Below are 20,517 nucleotides of genomic sequence, written 5' to 3'. Positions count from 1 at the left end.
TTACACTACTGAGGTTTAGTTTGAACCTAAATGTTTGCGGTGGTGTTTAGAAAAGCTCGTGTTTGTGATGAATGTGATTGTTAATGTTGAATTTGGAGGTAAACTGAGACCAAGTGCCTCCTCCTCCTCTTCCTCCTCGGGCTTTATTTGCTCCATATGGTGTTGGACATGGTACCCAGGAAAGAAAAAAAAACCCTCTTGTGGGCGGAGGGAAATCCTAGTATTTTGTCCGTCCTGAAATTTGATTCAGAAGTTCAGGATCCTGAAAGACAAAAAGCAAACGGAGGGGGAGGGAAGAAAGGCACTGAAGGACGGAGAGGTTTTTTTTTTTTGTTTACAGCAAGAAGAAGAAACTCACCAAATCCTCCGTAACCTCCGACCAAAGTAAGTCCATCTCTACGCGGCATGTTCCTACTCCAACGAAGCGTTTCGTGGAGTTAAATGAATCCACGTGTGTTTCTGAAATCCTATTGCTGACTGTTTTTAATCGCAATGGCCTCATAATATAAGGTTTCAGCGCCGCAATTTGAGAGAGACTTGCGTGTCCTTTGCGCGCACATTCACCCGGGCGCGTTGGATCTATTTATCACCGACTTGGGTATTTCCTGCAGGGGACCGCACGACCCCGCGCTCTCCTGGAATGAGCGCAGGAGCAATTGTTCGCTGAGCATCGGGAGAACGCTCGTTTTTCCAGCGGGGAGCACAATGCCCCCCCCCCCCCCATTACGCGCGGTTCCCACGTCCACGATGAAGTACAGCTTGGATCTACTGTGACCCAATATATCAACCGGTCTGTAGTCCAAATCTGCGCTCTATACATCCCGATTCTGCGCCGCATTTGGAAGTGCGCCAAAAAACACAACCAGATGAAAATGCTCTAAACTCAGTCTGCAGATGTGAATGAAAAATCACCCTGCAGTTCTATTGGAGGCCAAATGGCAACACGGTGTTTATATGTATCAGATGTTTCTGATTGACCGTTTTTATTTTGCAGCCTAAAAGTTATCAATTGTGGTCGAAAAAGGTATTTGGACCAATTACTTGAGGAAAAGCATTCTTTAAAATCAAGCTCTGCATTCAAGTTGCTCTCGAATGTACATGTTTGTATTGGCAAAAAAAAAACGACCATACAGGATGTCAATAAGTTTATTATTTGTGATCAGCTCCTCCACCCCCACACCTAATTGGTCCCACGATGCACTGGGGGGGATAAAATAGGGAGTGAAATACTGCGTACATTCTTAATTCTATAAGCATCCTCTGAATTAGAAATTAAATACCCAATAAAGTCACCTCTTTAGGCTTCTAGATAAAATAAATAAGTCAAATACTTGAGCTTTTTAGGCCTTAAAATCCCACATGAACCCAACAAGGTCATAACCAGATCTACGTAGTCACAAGCTACAATGGTTAGGAACCACTGTGCTAAAATACTGCTCTGTCACATAGCTGCATGTATTAGAAACACTGAGGTCATGAAGTTCTGGAATGAAAATCCAGTGGAGAGCCGACTATCAAAACTTTAATAATAATCAATTCAACAATGTGTCTTTGCTTTCTTGCAAAATATGAACCAAAGCATTCATGTGCTTTCAACCTTAAGTATCTCACAAACTCATATTTACATCCTAATGTAGGAAGCACATCAGATCAAATATATTTTGTCTAAAGCCAGTCTAAACCATTAATACTTTTTGTATGTGTTTGAAGTTTTGTCAACTCCATTCAAACTATTAAACCCTAGATTATTAGAAAAAATAAAACACGCTGATATTTTTGATAGAGGAGTAGAAATAGGTATTTTATTCGGAGCCGTTAATTAATCCTGTTTCAAGAAATTCATCATTGCAAGATTAACTCGCTGCTGAAGATTGTACAACCAAAGACGCATCAACACTGATTTCCTTTATTCCCCTCAGAAAAGCCCCTTTCCTCACATGGCCAGTTTGATATCACTCCACATAAAGTCCCAGTAAAGTTCTTTTGGAGGGTAAATGCTGCCTTTGTTAAAAGTGGTAAGCTGAACATTTTGAAAACAGAATTATTAAAGGGGCTTGAAAAGAAAAGAAGAGAATGTTTAAAGCAAATCTCAAAGTGTTGTCTTCCGGTGCCACGAGACACCTAAAAATAACTCCATTTGATAAAAGATAACGTGATGATCCACCCACTTGAATGACAGGAGGGGGAGGTGGGGGGGGGGGGGGGGGGGGGGGTTAGTTTGGTGTTTTTAACTGGCCTCTGATCCGTTTCTTTGTGCGGACCTCTTCTCGCTCCTCTCAGGCTGCCACTATGAGCACCTCAGGGCTTCAGGCCACGAACCAGCAGAACGTGAAGGAGCTCGACAGCATGAAGGAGTCCATCAGCGACATCATCAACCAGCTCCAGGACATCGACCCGACCAGGCTCTCCTTCTCCCCTTTCCTGGACCTGGACACTCAGATCTCTTTGGCGCCTGTATCAGACAGCCCCGAGTCCTCGGTGGAGGAGCTGCACTCGTCCTCCCACTCTGTCTGCGGCTCCCAGCGCTCCCTTGAACCGCCACCAGCGCCTAATCAGCCAAGAAGTGAGTTATTACCCATGTTCTTTACTGTCTGTCTGAGGGATGTGCAGGATTTGAGGGGAGACTGGATCAAATTAAAAGAGGCTCGAGTTGAGTTTGAGTCCAGACCGAATCCAAAAAGAGATGAGACTAAGTCCGGGCTGATTACGGCGGGACAGCAGTTAATGAGCATGTGAATAAGGCATCTTAAGCAGATGTGTAGACTCACCTGCAGGAGCATCAACATGCCTTGCATACAGGTTTTGATATAATAATAAAAGTTGTTTGTAATGATGGTGAGGACATAGGAAAGTACTGCGTGGTGATAAAAAAAAACATATTTTGTTTTAACTAAGACAAGTTAATTAACGTTGAACAAGAACCCAATTGTGAACTGGCCAGATGCCAGAGAGGCTGGTACATATTCGATATATGTTGATATTCTCGCATTGGAGTACTGGTTGGTGTCAGTGTCTCTGTGTACAACATAGCTGTGGGAACGTAAAAGGAGGTGACAGGGAACTATGGTAGTGGGTGGCGGAGGGAGATCAGTAAGGAGCCCAACAGCCTTTCACCTCCTATGGTCCTTCTAACAGGTTGAAACAGCCATTTGTCCACTTCTCCAAAGCGTTATACGAGACCCTGACATGCAGGAAGTGAGTGATTGATTAGCATGTGGTTTCAAAATGTGCCCCTCTTTGAACAGGCTCTGCTCCGTGCCACCATCAGCCCAGCGACGACCTCCAACAAGAGCCACCAGGAGATCAGACAGAGGAGGGGGAGCTGAATCCAACCCTTTCCAGTCCCGCCATCACGGCGCACAGTTTGGACGCTGCCACGGAAAACTGCGTCGGGCCTCCGGCCCCAGCCCCCCAGGGAGACCTTCCCAACGGCACGGACCCACGGAGATGGAGTCCAGATTCCACCAACCTGGACTGCACAGTGGACGAGGGCCGACCTCTGATAGGTCCTCCGCCGGAGAGTGTGGAGCTCACCGTGTGGAGCGCGGAGGGGCGGGGCGACACTTTCGAGGCCACAGGCGAGGCTTCAGATCCAGGACGATGCTGCTGCTGCCAGTGCAAATGCTGTCCGAGCGGCCGGGTTCCAGCTTTCTTCTCGGTCCTGGCGTCTCTCCTGTGTGCAGCCGGCGTCCTCTACGCACTCTACTTCTACGTGCCCATTAGACCCCCGGACTGCCCCGACGCAGCCAGCCGCATCGTGTTCACGCTCTGCTGCTGCGTGGTGGCAGGCGTCCCCATCCTGCTCGGTACGCATCGCGAACCTGCGGACTGACGTTTAAAAAAAAAAACAGCCGTGGGAGCCGTACAAAGGGAGAGATAATGGTTTAAGAGGGGATTTGGTCTGTCTGGCCGCCTAGTCGCGGAATGTTTCAATGTCCCCTGTCCCCTTTAATTTCAAGGGCTTTTCAACCTCAGTGCGCAGCAGACGTCCAGCCGGGCCTCTGGAGAGAAGCATAATTTCCCTCTCCTGCACAGAGCTTGAAATGGAAACTACAATAAGGGGTTGGCTCTCATCTCCCAGGCTTTGGCCTAATTGTTCAGAATATTTGAATCCATTTCCATCCACCCGACCAGAAACAGGCTGGCAGGTGGCACCCAAGGCAAAAGCCTGTCTAGATCCTTTACCTCTCATCCGCTTGTCAAATTGAGGACAGCGAGGAGGATTTGCATGCAGGCTCCTCTGAAGGCTTGTCAGTTGCTGTATTCAAATGAAGATGCTTATAACGAGTGCTCTGTCAGACTCAATAAAGTGCCACTAGAGTTTGTTTGCGGAAAAATGGCCGTGATTCAAGCCGCTCAATGACTTGTCCCCCCCTTCTTTATCCCTCCGCAGCCATGCTTGTGGGAGCAGCGTGGCAGTTCTGCACAGCCTCCTTCGGTCTGCGGGAGGCGTTTCCAAGGAGACGGGCGGTGCATCAACTGTTTGTCACAGCCTCCTTGGAACAGTTGCTGCTCTACGTCCTCAACCTCGTCGTCATGGCCGCTTTACTGCCTCAAGACCAGCTGAAGTTGGTGCCTATACTGGTCGCCATGTTCCTCTTTGGAAGGTGAGACTCAGAGAGTCTCTAAAAAGCAGCTGAGGCGGATGGGAATGTCAGACCCTAGTGTTTTTTAACCAGAGATAAACATTCTGATAAATAAAGTTATTATTATGAATCCTGAAAAAGAATATCTAAACCAACTAATCAATTCTTTCCGCAGCACACGTTTACTTAAAATTAAGTAATTCTGCATTCATGTGTTTTTATTTTTTTTAAAGGTTTTCTGAATCCCTCCTTTTAATTTGAGTTAATCTGGGAATCTTGCATCATAAAAAATATTCAGGATGGTTATGAGTGTTGATCTGAATTCCTGTTTTATGTTCAACCCTCTGTAGGCTAGTTTACTGGATCAGCCTGAGCGTGTGCAGCTCCTGGCGAGGCTTCGGCTCCGGCCTGACCTTCTTCCCGCTACTCGCCATGGTGGCTCTCAATCTGTTCCTCATGTACACCCTGAATCTCAAAGAGCCAATTTTTGTCTCTCAGGACGTCCTGTATAATCAGGTCACCCCCTCTTCCTGGTTAGGGGAGACATCACAGGAGGGGCCGAGTGGCAGAGCAGACATCCTACCCACAGACATCCTGGTCGCTCAGTGAGGAGGCGAGCTGCGCTTTCTTCTTTCAGAGGAGGAGATCTTTTCCCAAAATAGGCCATTCCTGTGGTTTGCCGTTCAGCACAGCAACACACGCTGCGACTATAACCTCCAAGTCTGTGACAGCTTAACTTGTATTTTTTGCTCCTCCTATACATGACTTCTTTTTTGTTATGTGGATACATGACTATTATCTGAAATGAAAAAGCTCTTTCTGCTAGTGGCGGAGGAGGCCTTTGAACAATGCTGTAGTCTAAAAACAGTTCTCATTTAAGCTATTCCAGTGCCTATATTTAATGTTTTAAACCCTATAAGTACTTAAAAGCTCTGCTATATTTATGGCTAATTTGGTTTGACCCGAAAAGACACGACTGCAGTTTCCAGACTTTATTATGATCTTAACATGTCCAGTAGGTTTGTACATGATGAAGAAAGAATAAAAGCCGTTATTAAAAACATCTTTTCCAGCTAGTTTTCAGTTCCTTCGCTGGCTTTGAGCACTTTGACTGAGCAGCTATTACTGGACAAACGGCAGAGTCTGTTTTTAGTGCTGGGACTGTCATTATGTGATAACATGCTTTCAAAGTTCTCTGGTTGCTCTCCATCTCCACCCTGCTGGTGTCCTCGCTGCTGCTGCTTCTGCTCATGCCGCTCACGGTTTGTGGTGCAAAATGAGGCCAAAACAAAAACAGTTCTGAAGATGGTTACATTTACTTATTTTAACCTTCTAATCACGCTCGATTAAGAGCTTTTCAAATTGCTTTAATTAAAGACACATTGTTTAACTCTTGTCAGCCCAAAATGCTTCACTGGCAGATGAAGGCAAAAGATGTCTCTAATAAAAAAAAATTCTCCATTTTTATATTTTTCTGCCTGCAGGTTCGACGAAGTAATTACAATGTACAAGTCCAGCTATTACAGTCAAACCTCAGTCCGCAGCAAATGCAGAGTGGAATATCCAACAGAACTTGTATTTATTCACTGAGCCCAGTTAAATTTCCAAATTCAAAGTCAATTATTTTGTTTTTTGATGAAAAAGTTTCCCAATTACAATTTTTGCCTTTCTTTATTGATATTTCCCCTTGCAAAATCTAAGCATAAATCATATTTTAAACATTTAACATGGGGCACACTGTGCATAAATGTGCAACTTATTACAGCTACGGCCTGTGGCACTTAAATCGAACTAAATCATTCCGAAATGTAAAATAAGGGAGAATGATTGATTAAAGGCAACATTGCAGAAAATACATAAGTAAAAACGACAAAGACCAATCCATAAATGGGACACTGCTGACACTGATCTTTTTTTTATTTCTATGACAACTGGGGCAACTTTCATTTGCTTTGTTTTGTCAACTAGCGTTAAGTATGAATTTTCACTCCGGTGGGTAAGGCTTTAGACTTGTAATTTATAAAAAACTAGTGGTCTGATTAATTGATACCTGCAGGGCCACACTGTTCTGCCTCTGTTGTGCTGTTTTACTTTGGCCCTGTGGGATCTAGGATGTTCTTTTAAATTCAGTGAATGTCAGCTGTACTTTTCTTTACATTCATCAGCTCTAATGGAAGCTTCCCGGTAAAACCACAGCCTGCTGTCCAGCTCGTGCCATGCTCAAATGCCAAAAAACACAACCACAACTCTAGCAGCCAATCCTGCTCAAGTAGTTGAGATACCGATGTTAAATTACAGAAATTAGGCTGTGATGATAACTAATATCACGAATACAGCTAAACTTGTAGAGCCGGTCTGCTGCTGCTACTTCATCTGGGCCTGATAAACTCAAGTCTTAACCTCCAAAGTGAAAGTACGAAACCAATTCTCTCAAACACTACTGTGAAACCATGTGTTGATTGGGCTGGATGTCCATACAACTTTTTCCTAATTTGTAACTAAGAGTATGGCTTAGAAGGGTACACTGCTCCATTTAGTTTTCTTTAGTTTAAATACATTTTAATGTAATCATAGCTTTTCAAACACGTATTTAAAAAGAATGCACTTAAAAGTATTCTGCATTACACCCACATGCCCCACTGGAGGGAGCTAAACAGCTATAACAGAGACAGTGTCATTATATAATTATTATATGTGTCATCATATATTTACATATATTTGGCTACCAGATTGTAAAACAGATGTCACTGTATGTCAGCGTTGCCCAATGTATGGCTGCAGCTATCCCCAAGGACAGTGAGAGCCCTTCTTCAGTGTGGCTTCTTGGTATTTAGCTTATCTTATATCTTATCACAATTGTAATACACCAAGTGTATTTTCAGGCTGATTCTAATGTTTTATTCTGAGTCAATATTAAATCTTTCTAAAGGTGCTAAAAAGAGCCCGAATTAGCCAATTAGACATAATAGATGAATTATAAATATGATCGAACATCAATAAGAATAAATAAATTAGTTTCAACCAATGATTTGTTGTGTATGGGCAGAATCTTAAGGTTTGGTCTCTTTGTTTACTTGTGTAAGCTCAGGGATAATTGAATGTGCACTTTTTAAATGAGTCTTTCAACAAAGTTGTGTGTATTTGTACACATTGATATTGCGATTGAATAGCCTAGATGTGTCCCACCTTGACGTGTTCAGTGCTTCAGTGGAGATGTTTTAACTGATTCAGAAGATTTTCCAGATTGAATGAACATATATTAATATATTGAGGATAAACAGCTCAAATATTATCAGTAGCGTTCAAACAAAAACAAAAAAACTCTTAGCTAAACTGGGTTTTGACGTCACCGCAGCGCCCTCAACAGCTCGAGCTCGGCCAGGAAGCACTGTGACGTCACCGGGACCCTAAAGATGGCGGCGTTAGTTGGTGAGTGATGTTTTGATCATACGTACCCCCTTTTAAAAAATAGTACAGTGTTTTTGAAAGCGCATGTTACCTGCCGTATTTTAAATACATGAAATACTTGAGATTTAACGAGTGATCTGACTGTTTAAGTAATCGGATTTGTAAGTTTGAGTGAATCCGCACACTGACCTTGCTCGGTCTACATTAGCATGGCGGCTAACATGATTAGCGCTTACGTGAACTCCAACTGAAATCCCAGTTACGGGCCAAACGCGAGTATTAGCTTTCACACTTAATGACATGTGTCTTCTGGAAACGAACCACGGGGTGTGTTACTTTTAGTATGTTTCATCTACATGCTTAGTGGACTATCATACCAACAAGCTAACGTTACATGTGTGTCCTCCGCAATGGATACGGTTGCCTAACCTGACAAGTCCCGAAACCGGCGTGTCGGGGGTTCACATTTGTATTTACGAATGTGAGGGAGTTATCGCTCAGGGATTTTTCATACGCACTAACTACTTCCAGATTCAGCGTAAAGTGTCAGTCGATACACTATTTATTTAAGTTAAATGTACCTCTCAGTACAACACAAAGTGCTACATTTAACATGTAACATTCTTTTAAATATTTACATACCTAGTGCAGCACACTTTGCTCTATGCGAGGCTGCAGTGTATAAACTTAAAACTTTTTTCTGCTCAATTTCAAGGTAACGAGTTTTATATATCACAAGGGAATGCGCATCTGTAAATGCATCTTTAGTGCTTACATTATATCACTGTTATTATAAGATGGCTTGATTTTGTGAAATGCTTTTATTTTGCAGCGCCTCGTTTGTCCATGTTTGGCTGCTTTTCAACAAGGTAAGACACTCTCTCTCCGTCCCACTGGTCCGACACCTGTTTTGGTAATATACCCTTTACAAGGGTGGAGATGGTCTTTCCTATCCACACAAACACATTTAGTACTTTAGCACAAGTCCAAATAGTGGAATATGCACCAGTGTCTGTATTCAGCAGGCCATACAAAGGGTCATGTATTGCTCTGTTGTGAACCCGTTTTTGGGACTATCATTTCCTTCACTGCTTGAATGCATGCAATTATCAAGATCATTGTGTTTCCAATCGACCTAATTGACCTCTTCAGGTCATTCAGTTAATTTGCTTTAAATACTTTTATTTCACAGGTCTATTTCAGTGTTTGCTGTCCATCAGAGGAGTCTGCACAACAGTGCAAAAAGCGAGAACACCACCACGAGGTGAGTTTAGCAAATATACTGTGGTGTAAACAACAGAATGGAGAACAGACACTCTGTAAACCCTGTGCACACTGTAAAGATCCCCCCCCTCCTTCTGTCGCAGCGTGGTTCCAGTCAGGGAGAAGAGCACGGCGGTGGCTGCCGCAAAACCGTCAGCTGTAGCCAGCAGCAAGGGAGAGTATGCTATCACTAAGCTGGACGACTTGGTTAACTGGGCACGCAGGGTGAGTAGATGAGACGCTGACGGTCTGTTAACACCCACAAAGGTGGAGTGAATGCATCATGTCTGCAGTGTTTTTCTGTCCTCGGGATGTGATGTGACTCCATTGCAGGGTATGACTGGTTGGTGTTAGTCTGAAATGTCACATGGTCGGTGCTGATGCCTTTTGTTAATGGATATCTTTGTCGTTCTCTTAAATGTATCGACATTCCAGCTTTTAGTCATCTTTCTGAGATTGTGAAGTGTCAGAGGTCTGAATTAAAGAGGTGCTGACAAACCAGAGGGTTGTTACCGACAAACACAGCTCAACTATGTGATGGAGCAACAATGGAAATCTCAAAAGTCCTGACAACATGACATACACAGACTCCAAGTGACCCTTCACAAACCACACTGAAAAGTCTCCATTACAAAAATAACTTGACCCTCAGGAAGTTCATCAATTTACTGGTGGGCCGCTGCATTTAAGATTCACTCCATGCCATGTATCCCTTGGAAACTATCTAAAACAAAAGACTCATTTACCAATCTGCCAAACATCAGCAGAGAGAAAAACGTTTTTGCTCGTTATGAACTAATTTGAAGATTTGACTTTGGGTCAGGACCATGACTCCCTGGATTTACGTGAGTGTTTTGTTGACTTATTGCCGCTCTATTACTCTCTCAGAGCTCCCTGTGGCCTATGACCTTCGGCCTGGCATGCTGCGCGGTGGAGATGATGCACATGGCAGCGCCTCGTTATGATATGGACCGCTTCGGTGTGGTGTTCAGAGCGAGTCCCCGGCAAGCTGATGTCATGATTGTGGCCGGAACGCTGACCAATAAGATGGCTCCCGCTCTGCGGAAGGTGAGAAGAACACCAGCATCTTGCTTAAAATTGTAATTCAACCTATTTGTAGAACAATACCCAAAAGGCGGTTTCAGGTTTGATTTCCAGTCTGGGACCTGGAGGATGGTAGCGCTGGGAACAGTCTAGCTCTTTTAATCCCGGCTGGATTATGACCAGCCTGTGACTAGAACGTCAGACTGGCATGAAGCTTTTCCTCCAGCTGAAGTGTCGGATTAGCTCTTAGTCATACTTTACAAAAGAGTAACTGCTTATTCTTTCTAACAGGTGTACGACCAGATGCCCGAGCCAAGATACGTCATTTCCATGGGAAGGTAAGATACCAGTAGTGCCCCCTCAACTTTGTCTGCGAAAAACACCTGCTGGTCATCTATAGTCTATTCTGTTTAACATATACTCTGTTTCTGAATGTTTAACTTTACTCTAAGTTGGTTTACTCCTGAAATCGTCCTATTCCTACTTTATGGGTTTAGTTGGTCAACACCAGTGGTTTTCAAACTTTTTCTGTCACAACAAAGATGTTCATACAACAAATTGTATCATCATTCCAAGATGAGAATAAAGCTGTAGACAAATTGTTTTGCAGTTTTTTTTGCATAAAACAAAAATAGTGCAGATGTGTATAAGCCATCTCGTACTGAGGGAACATGTTTTGTCAGCATTAGTCGCTGCAATGAGCCTGCTTTGCACTCTTAATCTTTAAAAAAAAACAGGGTTACGCACTTGATTCGGTCTCTTATTTGGTCATATTCAACTCCTGTGTATCGCTTGTGTGTTTTTGTAAATGTTACTTATTTTCAGGTCTTTTTTTGAAAAGGGATCTTAACCTCAATGAGACTTCCCGATTTAAATAAAGATTGAATTGTCTCCTTTCTTTCAGCTGTGCTAATGGAGGGGGTTACTACCACTACTCCTACGCTGTCGTCAGAGGTTGTGATCGAATCGTACCGGTGGACATTTATGTTCCAGGTAAACTGTACTCTACTAATGGAACTACTGTCCATAAAATGAGCAGGTTTCAAACATTTTATGGGACAGTTTGGAGCTCTGGGTTTGTTCTAATGCTAAAGCACAAAAATATGCTAGTAACTATATTGTTACTATTGGTCATGCCTGTACTTGTATTATTTATATATGGTGTTAATATTAGTAGTACTGGCAGTACTTATTCCTGGTCAGTATGTATGTATATATTTAAATATAGTAGCATTCATAATATAGTTTGGACATAGTTGAGTCCTGTCATTGTTCAGCACTGTATCACATACTGACCAACGTAGCACCAGATAGGCAGATTGGATAACCCTGTACCATCAAGGCAATAAACAAGAGGCTCTGTGCTTGTTTCAGGTTGTCCCCCCACTGCAGAAGCTCTCCTCTACGGGACTTTACAGCTGCAGAAGAAAATCAAACGCGAGAAGAAGTTGAAGATCTGGTATCGAAAGTGAATGTGTAACGTGTGTGCGCTTGTATCTGGTATGTAAATGTTGTATTTTAGGTTTCATTTGGAGCGCTGCTCCTCCTCTATGTAAATCTGCAGGATCCAACTTCAATAAAACCGTTGTTGTAATTTAGACAAGTCAACTGTTGCTTTTTTTTCTACCAGGCACAGCAGCAGGCACTCACTTCATTTTATATGTTCATTGTGTAAATTAAAACATTAGTTATGAGATTAAATATTGTTTGGAATCCACTGGGCTCGCATGAAAATACATTATTTTAACATGAATTGTGTCATTCTTTCCACTATGACCAATGAAGCCAAATTTAAACCTCTAGGTGGCTCCTGTTATTGCTGACTGACCCTCACCGGCCTGCGTGGTCGTACCTTAAGTGGCTAAAAACCAAACAATTTATTAATCTACACTTCAGTTTAAAGCAACTTCATTTATAAGGATTGAGCAGCAGTTGAAGTCCTTTGTCTAATGCATTTATAATCTCGTACTATAACAAATACGTTTATTGCGTGGAGAATTTATTGAGCTGTCATAAATACAGTTAACTCAAGGAGAAATGAATCCCCCGGTAATGTACATCCCTGTGTGACTGGTGGTTTCGCCTCCATCAGCGGCTATCGGAGCAAAGTTCCTACAATGTATGCAGTTTGTAGATCGTCCTCGTCAACCTCTTGTCACGTTGATGATTACAACACTGGTTAAAGATCGATTCACTTTTTCAAAGCTGCATCTCCACGTACACCATCTCACAGAGTCTTTACTCGAATGTTTGAGTTCAATCTTGATACTTTAAAGGGATTAACATCAAACATTGAATTCAGTGCTTACATGTATAAATATAAATATGTATGTACTTCAGACAACTGATACCAATACATACAATAAGTTCTCAAGATATTCCAAATATGAGGAAGGAAATATGCGTATCCTTTCATCTGAGAAGGTGCAACCAGATATTTAGATTTCTTTCTTGAAAAATGTTTTGGTTTCAGCTTACCCCGTTAGCTGTGAGATCAGTTTCTGCCTGCTCATATTTCTCTGTGAGACTGTTGACATAACTTCTTTAAATATAACCGTCATGTGCTCATGGTTCAGATCTGAGATCTGCCAGCTGCTGTAGTTTCCCACCTAACTGTGGCCTGGTGTTGCATCATCCATGCGCCTCATGATTCATGTGCCCTCACCAGGTGGCAGCTTATTCCCTGTGTTCAGATAACATGCTGTGTTATCTGCAGAGATAAATTAAAGCATACAGTGCGCTGCACTCGGAGTCCATCTTAGTGGGCTATTTGGAGCTAACCTATATTTGTATTTAAGGCTGTTCATTGTGCAACACACTGAAAGGAGTTATTCTGCACCCGGAGTCGTTTTACTTTCAGAACATTTGCTGAGAACAGTTGTACTTTCAATTAAGTTACATACTTCAAGTCACATACATTACAGTGTATAAGATTGTAAATTAAAGTAAAGAACATCGTGCAATTCTTCCACCACTACTCTTGATGTACATGTCATCACATTAACAAAATCCCACTGGAATAATGAGTCTACTGCGCTTAACATTGAAAGTAGAGAAGTTCTTGACGACTATGTATTCAAGCATCACTGATATATTTGCTGTTTTGTCTAAAATTGGGATTCCCTCGGTGGCGTGTAAATGCATTTTTTTTGTGGTTCCATGTGGTTTTAATTTGCTTTTGTTTGATGAAGCACCATCTGCAGCGTTACAAAGGTGCAACCAGAAAACTAGACCTCAAGTCAAGAAACTGAAACCACATGTAAAATAAACTAATACAATAAATGTAAAATAAATATGAGTCCCTGTAATCCAAGTTGGGATTGATTTTTGTTTATTGAATTGAAGTCAGTGAAATAGACAGACTGAGGTGGTGAGGAGAGTCTTGTGAGAAGGCACATCATTGTAAAAAAAATCTTTAAAAAAGGTTGTAGCACCATTTTTGGACTTTAGTCCTTGACGATGGTTGGAGTGATCATCTTATTGAAGGAATAGTATTTGCATTCGGTGGGTGGTGCAATGTCCATGGTGGTCGTGCTAATCTTCTCCTTCTTGAAGCCGGCTTGGAGCAGATGAGGCACCTGGGTCTCCTGGAAATCATTAACAGGCAGAGTTTGTGACTGAGAGACTCTGTGGCTTTATCAGGTGCTTCGGTTTGATCCGGTTTATAGTTGACCTTGAAATGATCACAGCCTTTTAAACAGGTTGTCATCAAATCCAGCCTGATGGGGACCTGCGCTCAGCGGTGTGCATGATGGATGATCAGATTAAACGCTAGAGTCTAAAAAGTCTGTTTTAAATAAATGTTTCCGGCCAACAAAGACAACCACTGGGCTCAGGCAAAGCACGTCGATGATTCACAGCTACAGATACTGGAAGCACTGATGGGCTTTTTCATTATAAATGCTATCGTTCAGTATATTGAATGCTAAAATAAATCAAGTGATACTGTATTTACCAACTAAAATAATTCTGTTTTTTGTTGATAGTCATTATTCTCCCAAAATGCAATGCACAAAGGAAATGTAGGAGCTAGTTCAACATCTTCATAACATTGTTTTTTGCCAAATGCAGAAAACTGAATACCATAATGACGAGTATAAAGTAGATATTTTATACAATGAACATGTACTTTGTCAGTTTGACTCATAAAAGGCTTTGGTAGCATAATTAAATTCAAACACACGACTGACTTTACGCTCACAAAACTTCTATTTGCACAGAGAGATATAGATGGTTACGGAGAAAACAGCTTCAGGTGAGTTGGATGAAGCTGGATGTGTTTTGCGGGCTTAATGAACGTGACCAACCTCAAACATCTTCTCGATGTTGTCATATTTGGTTTTCAGCAGCTCTCCCCAGGAGGTCAGGTTGCAGTAAGTGAGGACGCCGCCGGACTTCAGCAGCCTGTTTGCGTGACCCTGCAGAGACACACAGACAACGTCAACAAGCCCTTTAGCCCTGTTAACGAGTCATGGATACCGATTATCGATTACTTTTAATGCAAACTATTCAAAGAATGTCCTCCTTTTCAGGACTTTCTTTGACTTACTAGTGTGCTTTGTGAGGATTTTAGCTACTTAAAACTTACCTTAATGAAGTCAAACTGGTGAGTGTGCCATGTGTCCTCTGACAGAGGGTATGTGTCATAAAGGATACCTTAAGAGAGGAAGCACACGTGTTAGCAGAGTGCATCCAAAAACCAACTCGTTCAGCTTTCTACGTGTCACAGTTTGATGAAGGGTAAATTGGATGTGACGGTTTGACGGTGTTGTTCACACATTTCTTTAATTTGTACTGACTAGCTGCTCCAATTTTTGGACACAGCGAAGTGCAGACACACTCAGAATTGGCAATGACGCAAAACCCACGAGCTGAACATCTGGTTTGAGCTCTTACCATCAAAGTGGTTATCTGGCAGGGTGGAAACAACGTTCTCCCAAAGCCCCTTCAGCGGGACCACCTGCAGCAACAGAAAGGCCCCCCATCACTCCTGCTCACTTTTAAGGATGACAACTGTAAACTGGACGTGCATTGCCTGCAGTGCAACCAACACACCGTTCTATCAACAACTCGGGCGGATCAAGTTGGCAGTTGGATCGACTGACCTTATGTGGCTGAGACTTGGCCCAGTTCTCCAGTCTGGCGAAGACGCCGTCGTTGCACTCGATGATCCAGTGCTCCTCGATGGGGAAAGACTCGATCTTGGTGGCGGCGATGGCCATGCCGAAACCGATCTCCAGAACGCGACCACCTACCGGACCAAACACAAGGACGCGATGAGAAAGCGCTGCGGGGGCTCGGAGAGCCGTTTACTCCACCTGTCCTCGGAGTGCACTGCTGTGTGTCTCCACACTGCGGTGAGCGAATGCTACAAATACTGATCGTCTGCGAGACAATGTGACGTTCCTGTACCATCAAGGGTTCACGGTTGGAATTTTTCGACTCTGTTGGGTGTGGAGGGAAAGCCAGTTGGTTGTAACATGTGGTGGGACCGTAAAAAGCCAAAGGGTTTCATTTCCTTTCACGGAAGAATATAAATAGATGAGCGGAAAAGGCGATTTGTTGTTGCTTGACCCCCTTCGAGATGATTTACTGACCCATTAAGAAGCAACTCAGTGTAATATTCACATTTCTATTTGGTTCAATTTAGTATATACTCAAAGAGCAGTGAAATCAAACTGCATGGAGCTGCCATTTTCTGTGGTGTCTCTTTTATGTTAAATTTTCATGTTGTTTTAAACTTCTTTAAAAGTCAGTTTATTTCTAATTAAATAAGAGAAACCGTTCTGCAGCTGTATTTGTCTAGGTTTCTTCAGAAAATAGACTTTAATCTTAATGGGACTAATAAAGGTTAAGTCAAAATTGCTACGTCTTACAGAATACCCATACATCTGTGTATTTTGTTTTTAAGTTGAGAGCAGATGAGCTGTTTCCCCCTGGAGACCTGTTGGCCTTTTCCCATGAGTGGAGAAACAGCTGCTGTGGTACTCACACAGCACTGAGCCCCAGGCTGCCACGTGAGATCATTTGACAAAATCCTAAAGAAAAGGCTCAAGTAGCTGTTAAAAAGAAATAACCCTGTTAAAAATATTATCAAAAATGTCTTTCATATACCAATAAAACCTTTGAAATCAAAACACTATTTTCATGAATGCTTTCTTGTTATGTTTTCCCTTTGGGTTCTTTTTTTATTTTTAAATAAGTAAATTTGTGGTTAAGCTGGATGTCACATTTGTTTTTAAATGCCCTACACCTTTTTTAAGGGCAAATTGTTTACTGTTTACTATTATGCAATAGAGATACAGCTTTTTGGGAGTAGCATACTTAGGGATACAGATTATTCACCTGATACAAATACTCTTAAATGTTATTGGAAAATATTGACTGCACATGTATGTTTAAAAAACTAATAAATATCATTCATGACATCAACTTAATGTTAAACTTAATGCCTCTCGCAAAACATAACTTTCAATGCAGAACCCCCTCATCGGAAGGATATCGCGCATTAGAAAAGTACGGTGTCCGATAAGGGACAAAGAGACGTCCCGACAGGCCCTCAACACTACGACTTTTACCTTTGGAGGCCGCAACCGTCGACAGTGAATGCATGTACGGGGTCTCCCAGCGTTCCATCACGGGTTTGCCCATGATCTCCAGGTGCGTGTCGGTCTCATTGTAGCCGGCGCTAGCGTCGTGCCAGGAGGTCTTGCAGTCCTCTCCCTTGCTGAATATGGGCTCGGCCGCGGTGCTCATTTTGTTTTGATATGGAGGAGGCAGAGGAGGTTGTTTGGTTCTGCTGAGTGGTTGGGCAGACTATGTCTCCGCACAGAAGAGAGTGAAAGACGGGAGGCGGACGGTTTATATCGGGATCAGAAGTGCTGACCGGCGTGAGTTTCTACTACAGGTCAAAGGCTCGCATTCCCAGAGGCGCAAGGAGGCGTCCAAGATCCTGAGTTGAGAAGATGATTTACTGTGCTGTAAATAAGTGGTTCCTTCCTCACGGTGAACATACAAAACTAAGAAGCGGCTAAAACCTGGTACCATTGTTTTCCATGTATGCCCAGTGGAGCCTGACAGGACGGTCTACACATATGCCAATATACACCGTTTATTTAAGCATATACTAATGATACTTAATCAGCACAAATCAGCTTTTTGCACCATGTCTCACTATTTACCCATTCATACCCCGATGACAGACGCTGCCATACATGTGTACATTTGCGGCCTACTAAAAATCTCAATCATTTTCATTTAGTTGCACCTTTTATAATTGCATATCATTTTTTTCTTTGAACTGTTACTTCTGTGCAATAATGTCCTTGTGGATATATATATTTTCGCTATATTGAAAAAAGCAGGTATTAACTAAGAATATTTGTAGCAGTTACCTCTATTTCTTAGTATTTTCTGGATAACAGTGTAGTTATACAAGCACACAAGTATTCAGGCATACATTAATGGTGTCATTGTTTAAGGATGCATTAAAAAAGGCTAACCACTCGGGGGTGTTAGGACTCAAGTTATGTAATGTTGGCAGCGTCTTCAGATTGTCACTAAGAATTATACTCCCTCTTAAGTATTAAATTAAACATGGTTTTTATCATGGTAGTAATAACTGAGTTTTAGAAGTGGCCTGACTTTATGCTAAGCTATGCCATTTAGCCACAACTTAATATCAGAAAAATATAACTAGCTTTGACAAGTGTATGTATGTATAATATATATATATATATATATATATATATATATATATATATATATATATATATATATATATATATATATATATAATATAAACATATTTTTGTTGATTAGCTCAAAAGATTGTTCACAAACGAAATGTTCCAGATTTGTCGTGAACAGAATCACGCTAACCCTTTCAGCGTGGAGTTTCCTGTTTGGCGTGGCCTGAATTAACAGCAGAGTGAGAGGTCTATGTTTATTTTCATGCTCTTTGAGTCTGGACAGCTGGAGTCAACTATTTCAGTGGATCCCAATCCCTAGTTTCACTGTTTTCAATGTCAGACTCAATGAGACGGAACCAGAGTCAAAAATGGCTCATCAGATCCACTTCAGTCCCATTAGGTGAAGCTGAGTGGGACCGGCTCTTCGGTGAGGGTCCTCATCCAATTGCCGGTTTTCACCCACCTAGCGCTCTCACGCGAGGCTCGTCATCCACACGGCCTTTGAATAGCACTTATTTATGCAGAATCTCACATTCATGCGGCAACCACAGCACCCCGACACAGAAAACAATAAAGCCTTACTCTTTTCTTTTTCTTTTTTTTTGGTCGGCGGTTCATGTATGATGTCATGTCAAATTACCCAAAAAGCCCATCAGAAACCTTTCGATGAGGTTTCGCTCCGGGAAATGTAACACTTTGGTAAATGTTGATATTTAATTGCAAAACCACTTGGGACAGATGAGAGAACTAACTGGAATCGTTTTCAGGGTTTTCAGTTACAGTCAATAATACCAGTTATACCAACACATTCGGCAGGGACTGATTGCCTTTGCTGCCATGTCCTTTTCTACGCTACGCTACGCTCAGCATTTCTCCACCAGGTCCAGACCAAAGGGAATGTACAGCTATCAAGAGTCAAAGGGTACGAAAAAACAGTTTGCAGGTCAACCAAAGAAAATCAACTCATTTCCCTATCAGTCAGTTCAGAGTTCCCTTGTTTGTTTGTTTGTCTTTAATTTGGGTGCCAATAGCTGTTAGGGAAAGAGGTTGAGGAAAATATAGAAACCTTATTGATCACGAACCTCTAGAACTTATAACCTAGTATGTTCCTGTTTATGAGTATCTCCCTCCAGTGAATGGTGGCTCTGATCTGGATTTGGGATCTGAGGGAATAATGTGCAGCTAAAAACAGGAAGAGGGTGCAGTTTGTCCTTTAAATCAATGGAATTTAGCTAATCCCAGTCTTCACCTTCATGTTGTACTGGAGTGTAGCTCAAGTACTGTATACCTACTTCTACTTCACAACATTTCAGAGAAAAATAGATTATTTCTTTTACCTCACTGCATGATTTTGATGGATAAAAATGACAACATGATGGCGCCATACTTTATTACTGATCCAGCCAGTAGTAAAGAAACCATTTGCCATTTGCTTTACATTGACGCACCACAACAATAACTTTCTCATTGTCCATCCATCCATTTGCCTCCTCTTATCCGGGTGGGGGTCGCGGGGCAGCAGGCTGACCCAGACCTCCCTCTCGCCCGCAGCATTTAACAGGTCATTCTGGGGGATCAGCTGCAACATCGAATCCCTGCGGTGTGTCCGGCGTCTTCCCCGTGGTCCTCTTACACGTTCTCAAAAAAACCCACTGTAGGAGGCGTCTGGGAGGTCTCCTCGTTACAAGCTCGAAACCACCTCGGTTGACCTCCTTTTGACACAAATGAGTAGCGCTTCAACTCTAAGTTCCCTCCTGATGCCTGAACTCTTTGCCTCATCTCTGAGGCTGCTTGCATCTGTTCTAGTGTTCGCTTTAAAAACTAAACAATATAATGATGGTTATGTAAAACTTCAAAAGGAGTCATTCTGCCTAGGGAGACTTGTACTTTTCATACTTAAAGTGCATTTAGCTGACAGAACTTGTGTACCATCTCAACCTTCTCAACCCTGTGACCACTGATTCTGCATTTTACTGTTTGTGCTTTGTGCACAGATATCCTCTGCTGTGTTCATTTCATACCATATGTCTTGATTTGTGTTTTTAGTTTGTTCAGTGACTGTTACGGCACCATATGTTCTCGACATGACCTGCATAGACAGGACCCTTTAGAATTAAGTGTAAGCTAACTTACTTGCTTGCTTCAATACACGATTCAATTTTGCACATGATTCACTTACTAATTAAATAAATGAAAGTGACCAGAATTGAAAGCCCATAGAAACAGTAAATAGTCACTGACAAGAGGACACAAGGTCGTCATTCCATCACGCCATTGTCCTCTCCTCCTCCTGCTCCAGTTCGTCTTTCTATTAACAAAGTAGCCAAGCCCCTCTGAGAAACATGATCAAGCGGTTTTCCCCCAATACAATTTAAAAAAGAAAAAGTGTGTTGATGGACTCTGTCCCAGTGGAGAAAGGCTGTTATAAATCTTGACACACTGAAGGGTGACCTCATTTTCTCCTCTAGATTTGTCCTAAAAGAGATGAAGGGAAACAAGCTATTGAATGAAAGGGTGGATCTCAT

General features: G+C 42.3%; 3 protein-coding genes across 3 annotated transcripts; 2 read left to right on the top strand and 1 right to left on the bottom strand.

Moving 5' to 3' along the window:
• Window positions 1-16: 16 nt before the first annotated feature.
• LOC119216160 (transmembrane protein 79-like) lies at window positions 17-5,642 on the top strand. The gene is made up of 5 exons (XM_037468622.2): window positions 17-384; window positions 2,281-2,563; window positions 3,246-3,806; window positions 4,394-4,607; window positions 4,937-5,642. Exons 2-5 carry the CDS (start codon window positions 2,290-2,292, stop codon window positions 5,193-5,195), a joined length of 1,308 nt encoding a protein of 435 aa, XP_037324519.1. The 5' UTR covers window positions 17-384; window positions 2,281-2,289; the 3' UTR covers window positions 5,196-5,642.
• A 2,263-nt stretch (window positions 5,643-7,905) lies between these two features.
• Window positions 7,906-11,904, top strand: ndufs7 (NADH:ubiquinone oxidoreductase core subunit S7). Its single transcript, XM_037469983.2, has 8 exons — window positions 7,906-8,015; window positions 8,827-8,863; window positions 9,187-9,258; window positions 9,362-9,482; window positions 10,146-10,325; window positions 10,593-10,639; window positions 11,206-11,294; window positions 11,676-11,904. Exons 1-8 carry the CDS (start codon window positions 8,000-8,002, stop codon window positions 11,771-11,773), a joined length of 660 nt encoding a protein of 219 aa, XP_037325880.1. The 5' UTR covers window positions 7,906-7,999; the 3' UTR covers window positions 11,774-11,904.
• A 1,705-nt stretch (window positions 11,905-13,609) lies between these two features.
• On the bottom strand, window positions 13,610-17,230 carry gamt (guanidinoacetate N-methyltransferase). Its single transcript, XM_037469982.2, has 6 exons — window positions 16,880-17,230; window positions 15,407-15,552; window positions 15,198-15,261; window positions 14,890-14,957; window positions 14,609-14,719; window positions 13,610-13,888 (listed from the first exon to the last, which is right to left on the bottom strand). Exons 1-6 carry the CDS (start codon window positions 17,055-17,057, stop codon window positions 13,748-13,750), a joined length of 708 nt encoding a protein of 235 aa, XP_037325879.2. The 5' UTR covers window positions 17,058-17,230; the 3' UTR covers window positions 13,610-13,747.
• Window positions 17,231-20,517: the final 3,287 nt, after the last annotated feature.

The sequence above is a fragment of the Pungitius pungitius genome, chromosome 7 (genome assembly GCF_949316345.1).
Source record: "Pungitius pungitius chromosome 7, fPunPun2.1, whole genome shotgun sequence".
Classification (NCBI taxonomy): Eukaryota; Metazoa; Chordata; class Actinopteri; order Perciformes; family Gasterosteidae; genus Pungitius; species Pungitius pungitius.
This window is presented reverse-complemented; position numbering and strand designations above follow the sequence as displayed.

Bases quoted from the DNA above. Each gene is read 5' to 3' on its own strand.
- LOC119216160 (XM_037468622.2), top strand. From the start codon at position 2,290: ATGAGCACCTCAGGGCTTCAGGCCACGAACCAGCAGAACGTGAAGGAG. The intron at 2,564-3,245 runs GTGAGTTATTAC...CTCTTTGAACAG, and splicing joins AGCGCCTAATCAGCCAAGAA to GCTCTGCTCCGTGCCACCAT. The intron at 3,807-4,393 runs GTACGCATCGCG...ATCCCTCCGCAG, and splicing joins AGGCGTCCCCATCCTGCTCG to CCATGCTTGTGGGAGCAGCG.
- ndufs7 (XM_037469983.2), top strand. The intron at 9,483-10,145 runs GTGAGTAGATGA...TTACTCTCTCAG, and splicing joins TGGTTAACTGGGCACGCAGG to AGCTCCCTGTGGCCTATGAC. The intron at 10,640-11,205 runs GTAAGATACCAG...CCTTTCTTTCAG, and splicing joins TACGTCATTTCCATGGGAAG to CTGTGCTAATGGAGGGGGTT.
- gamt (XM_037469982.2), bottom strand. From the start codon at position 17,057: ATGAGCACCGCGGCCGAGCCCATATTCAGCAAGGGAGAGGACTGCAAG. The intron at 14,958-15,197 runs GTAAGAGCTCAA...TCCTCTCTTAAG, and splicing joins GCCAGATAACCACTTTGATG to GTATCCTTTATGACACATAC. The intron at 14,720-14,889 runs GTAAGTTTTAAG...GTGTCTCTGCAG, and splicing joins ACCAGTTTGACTTCATTAAG to GGTCACGCAAACAGGCTGCT.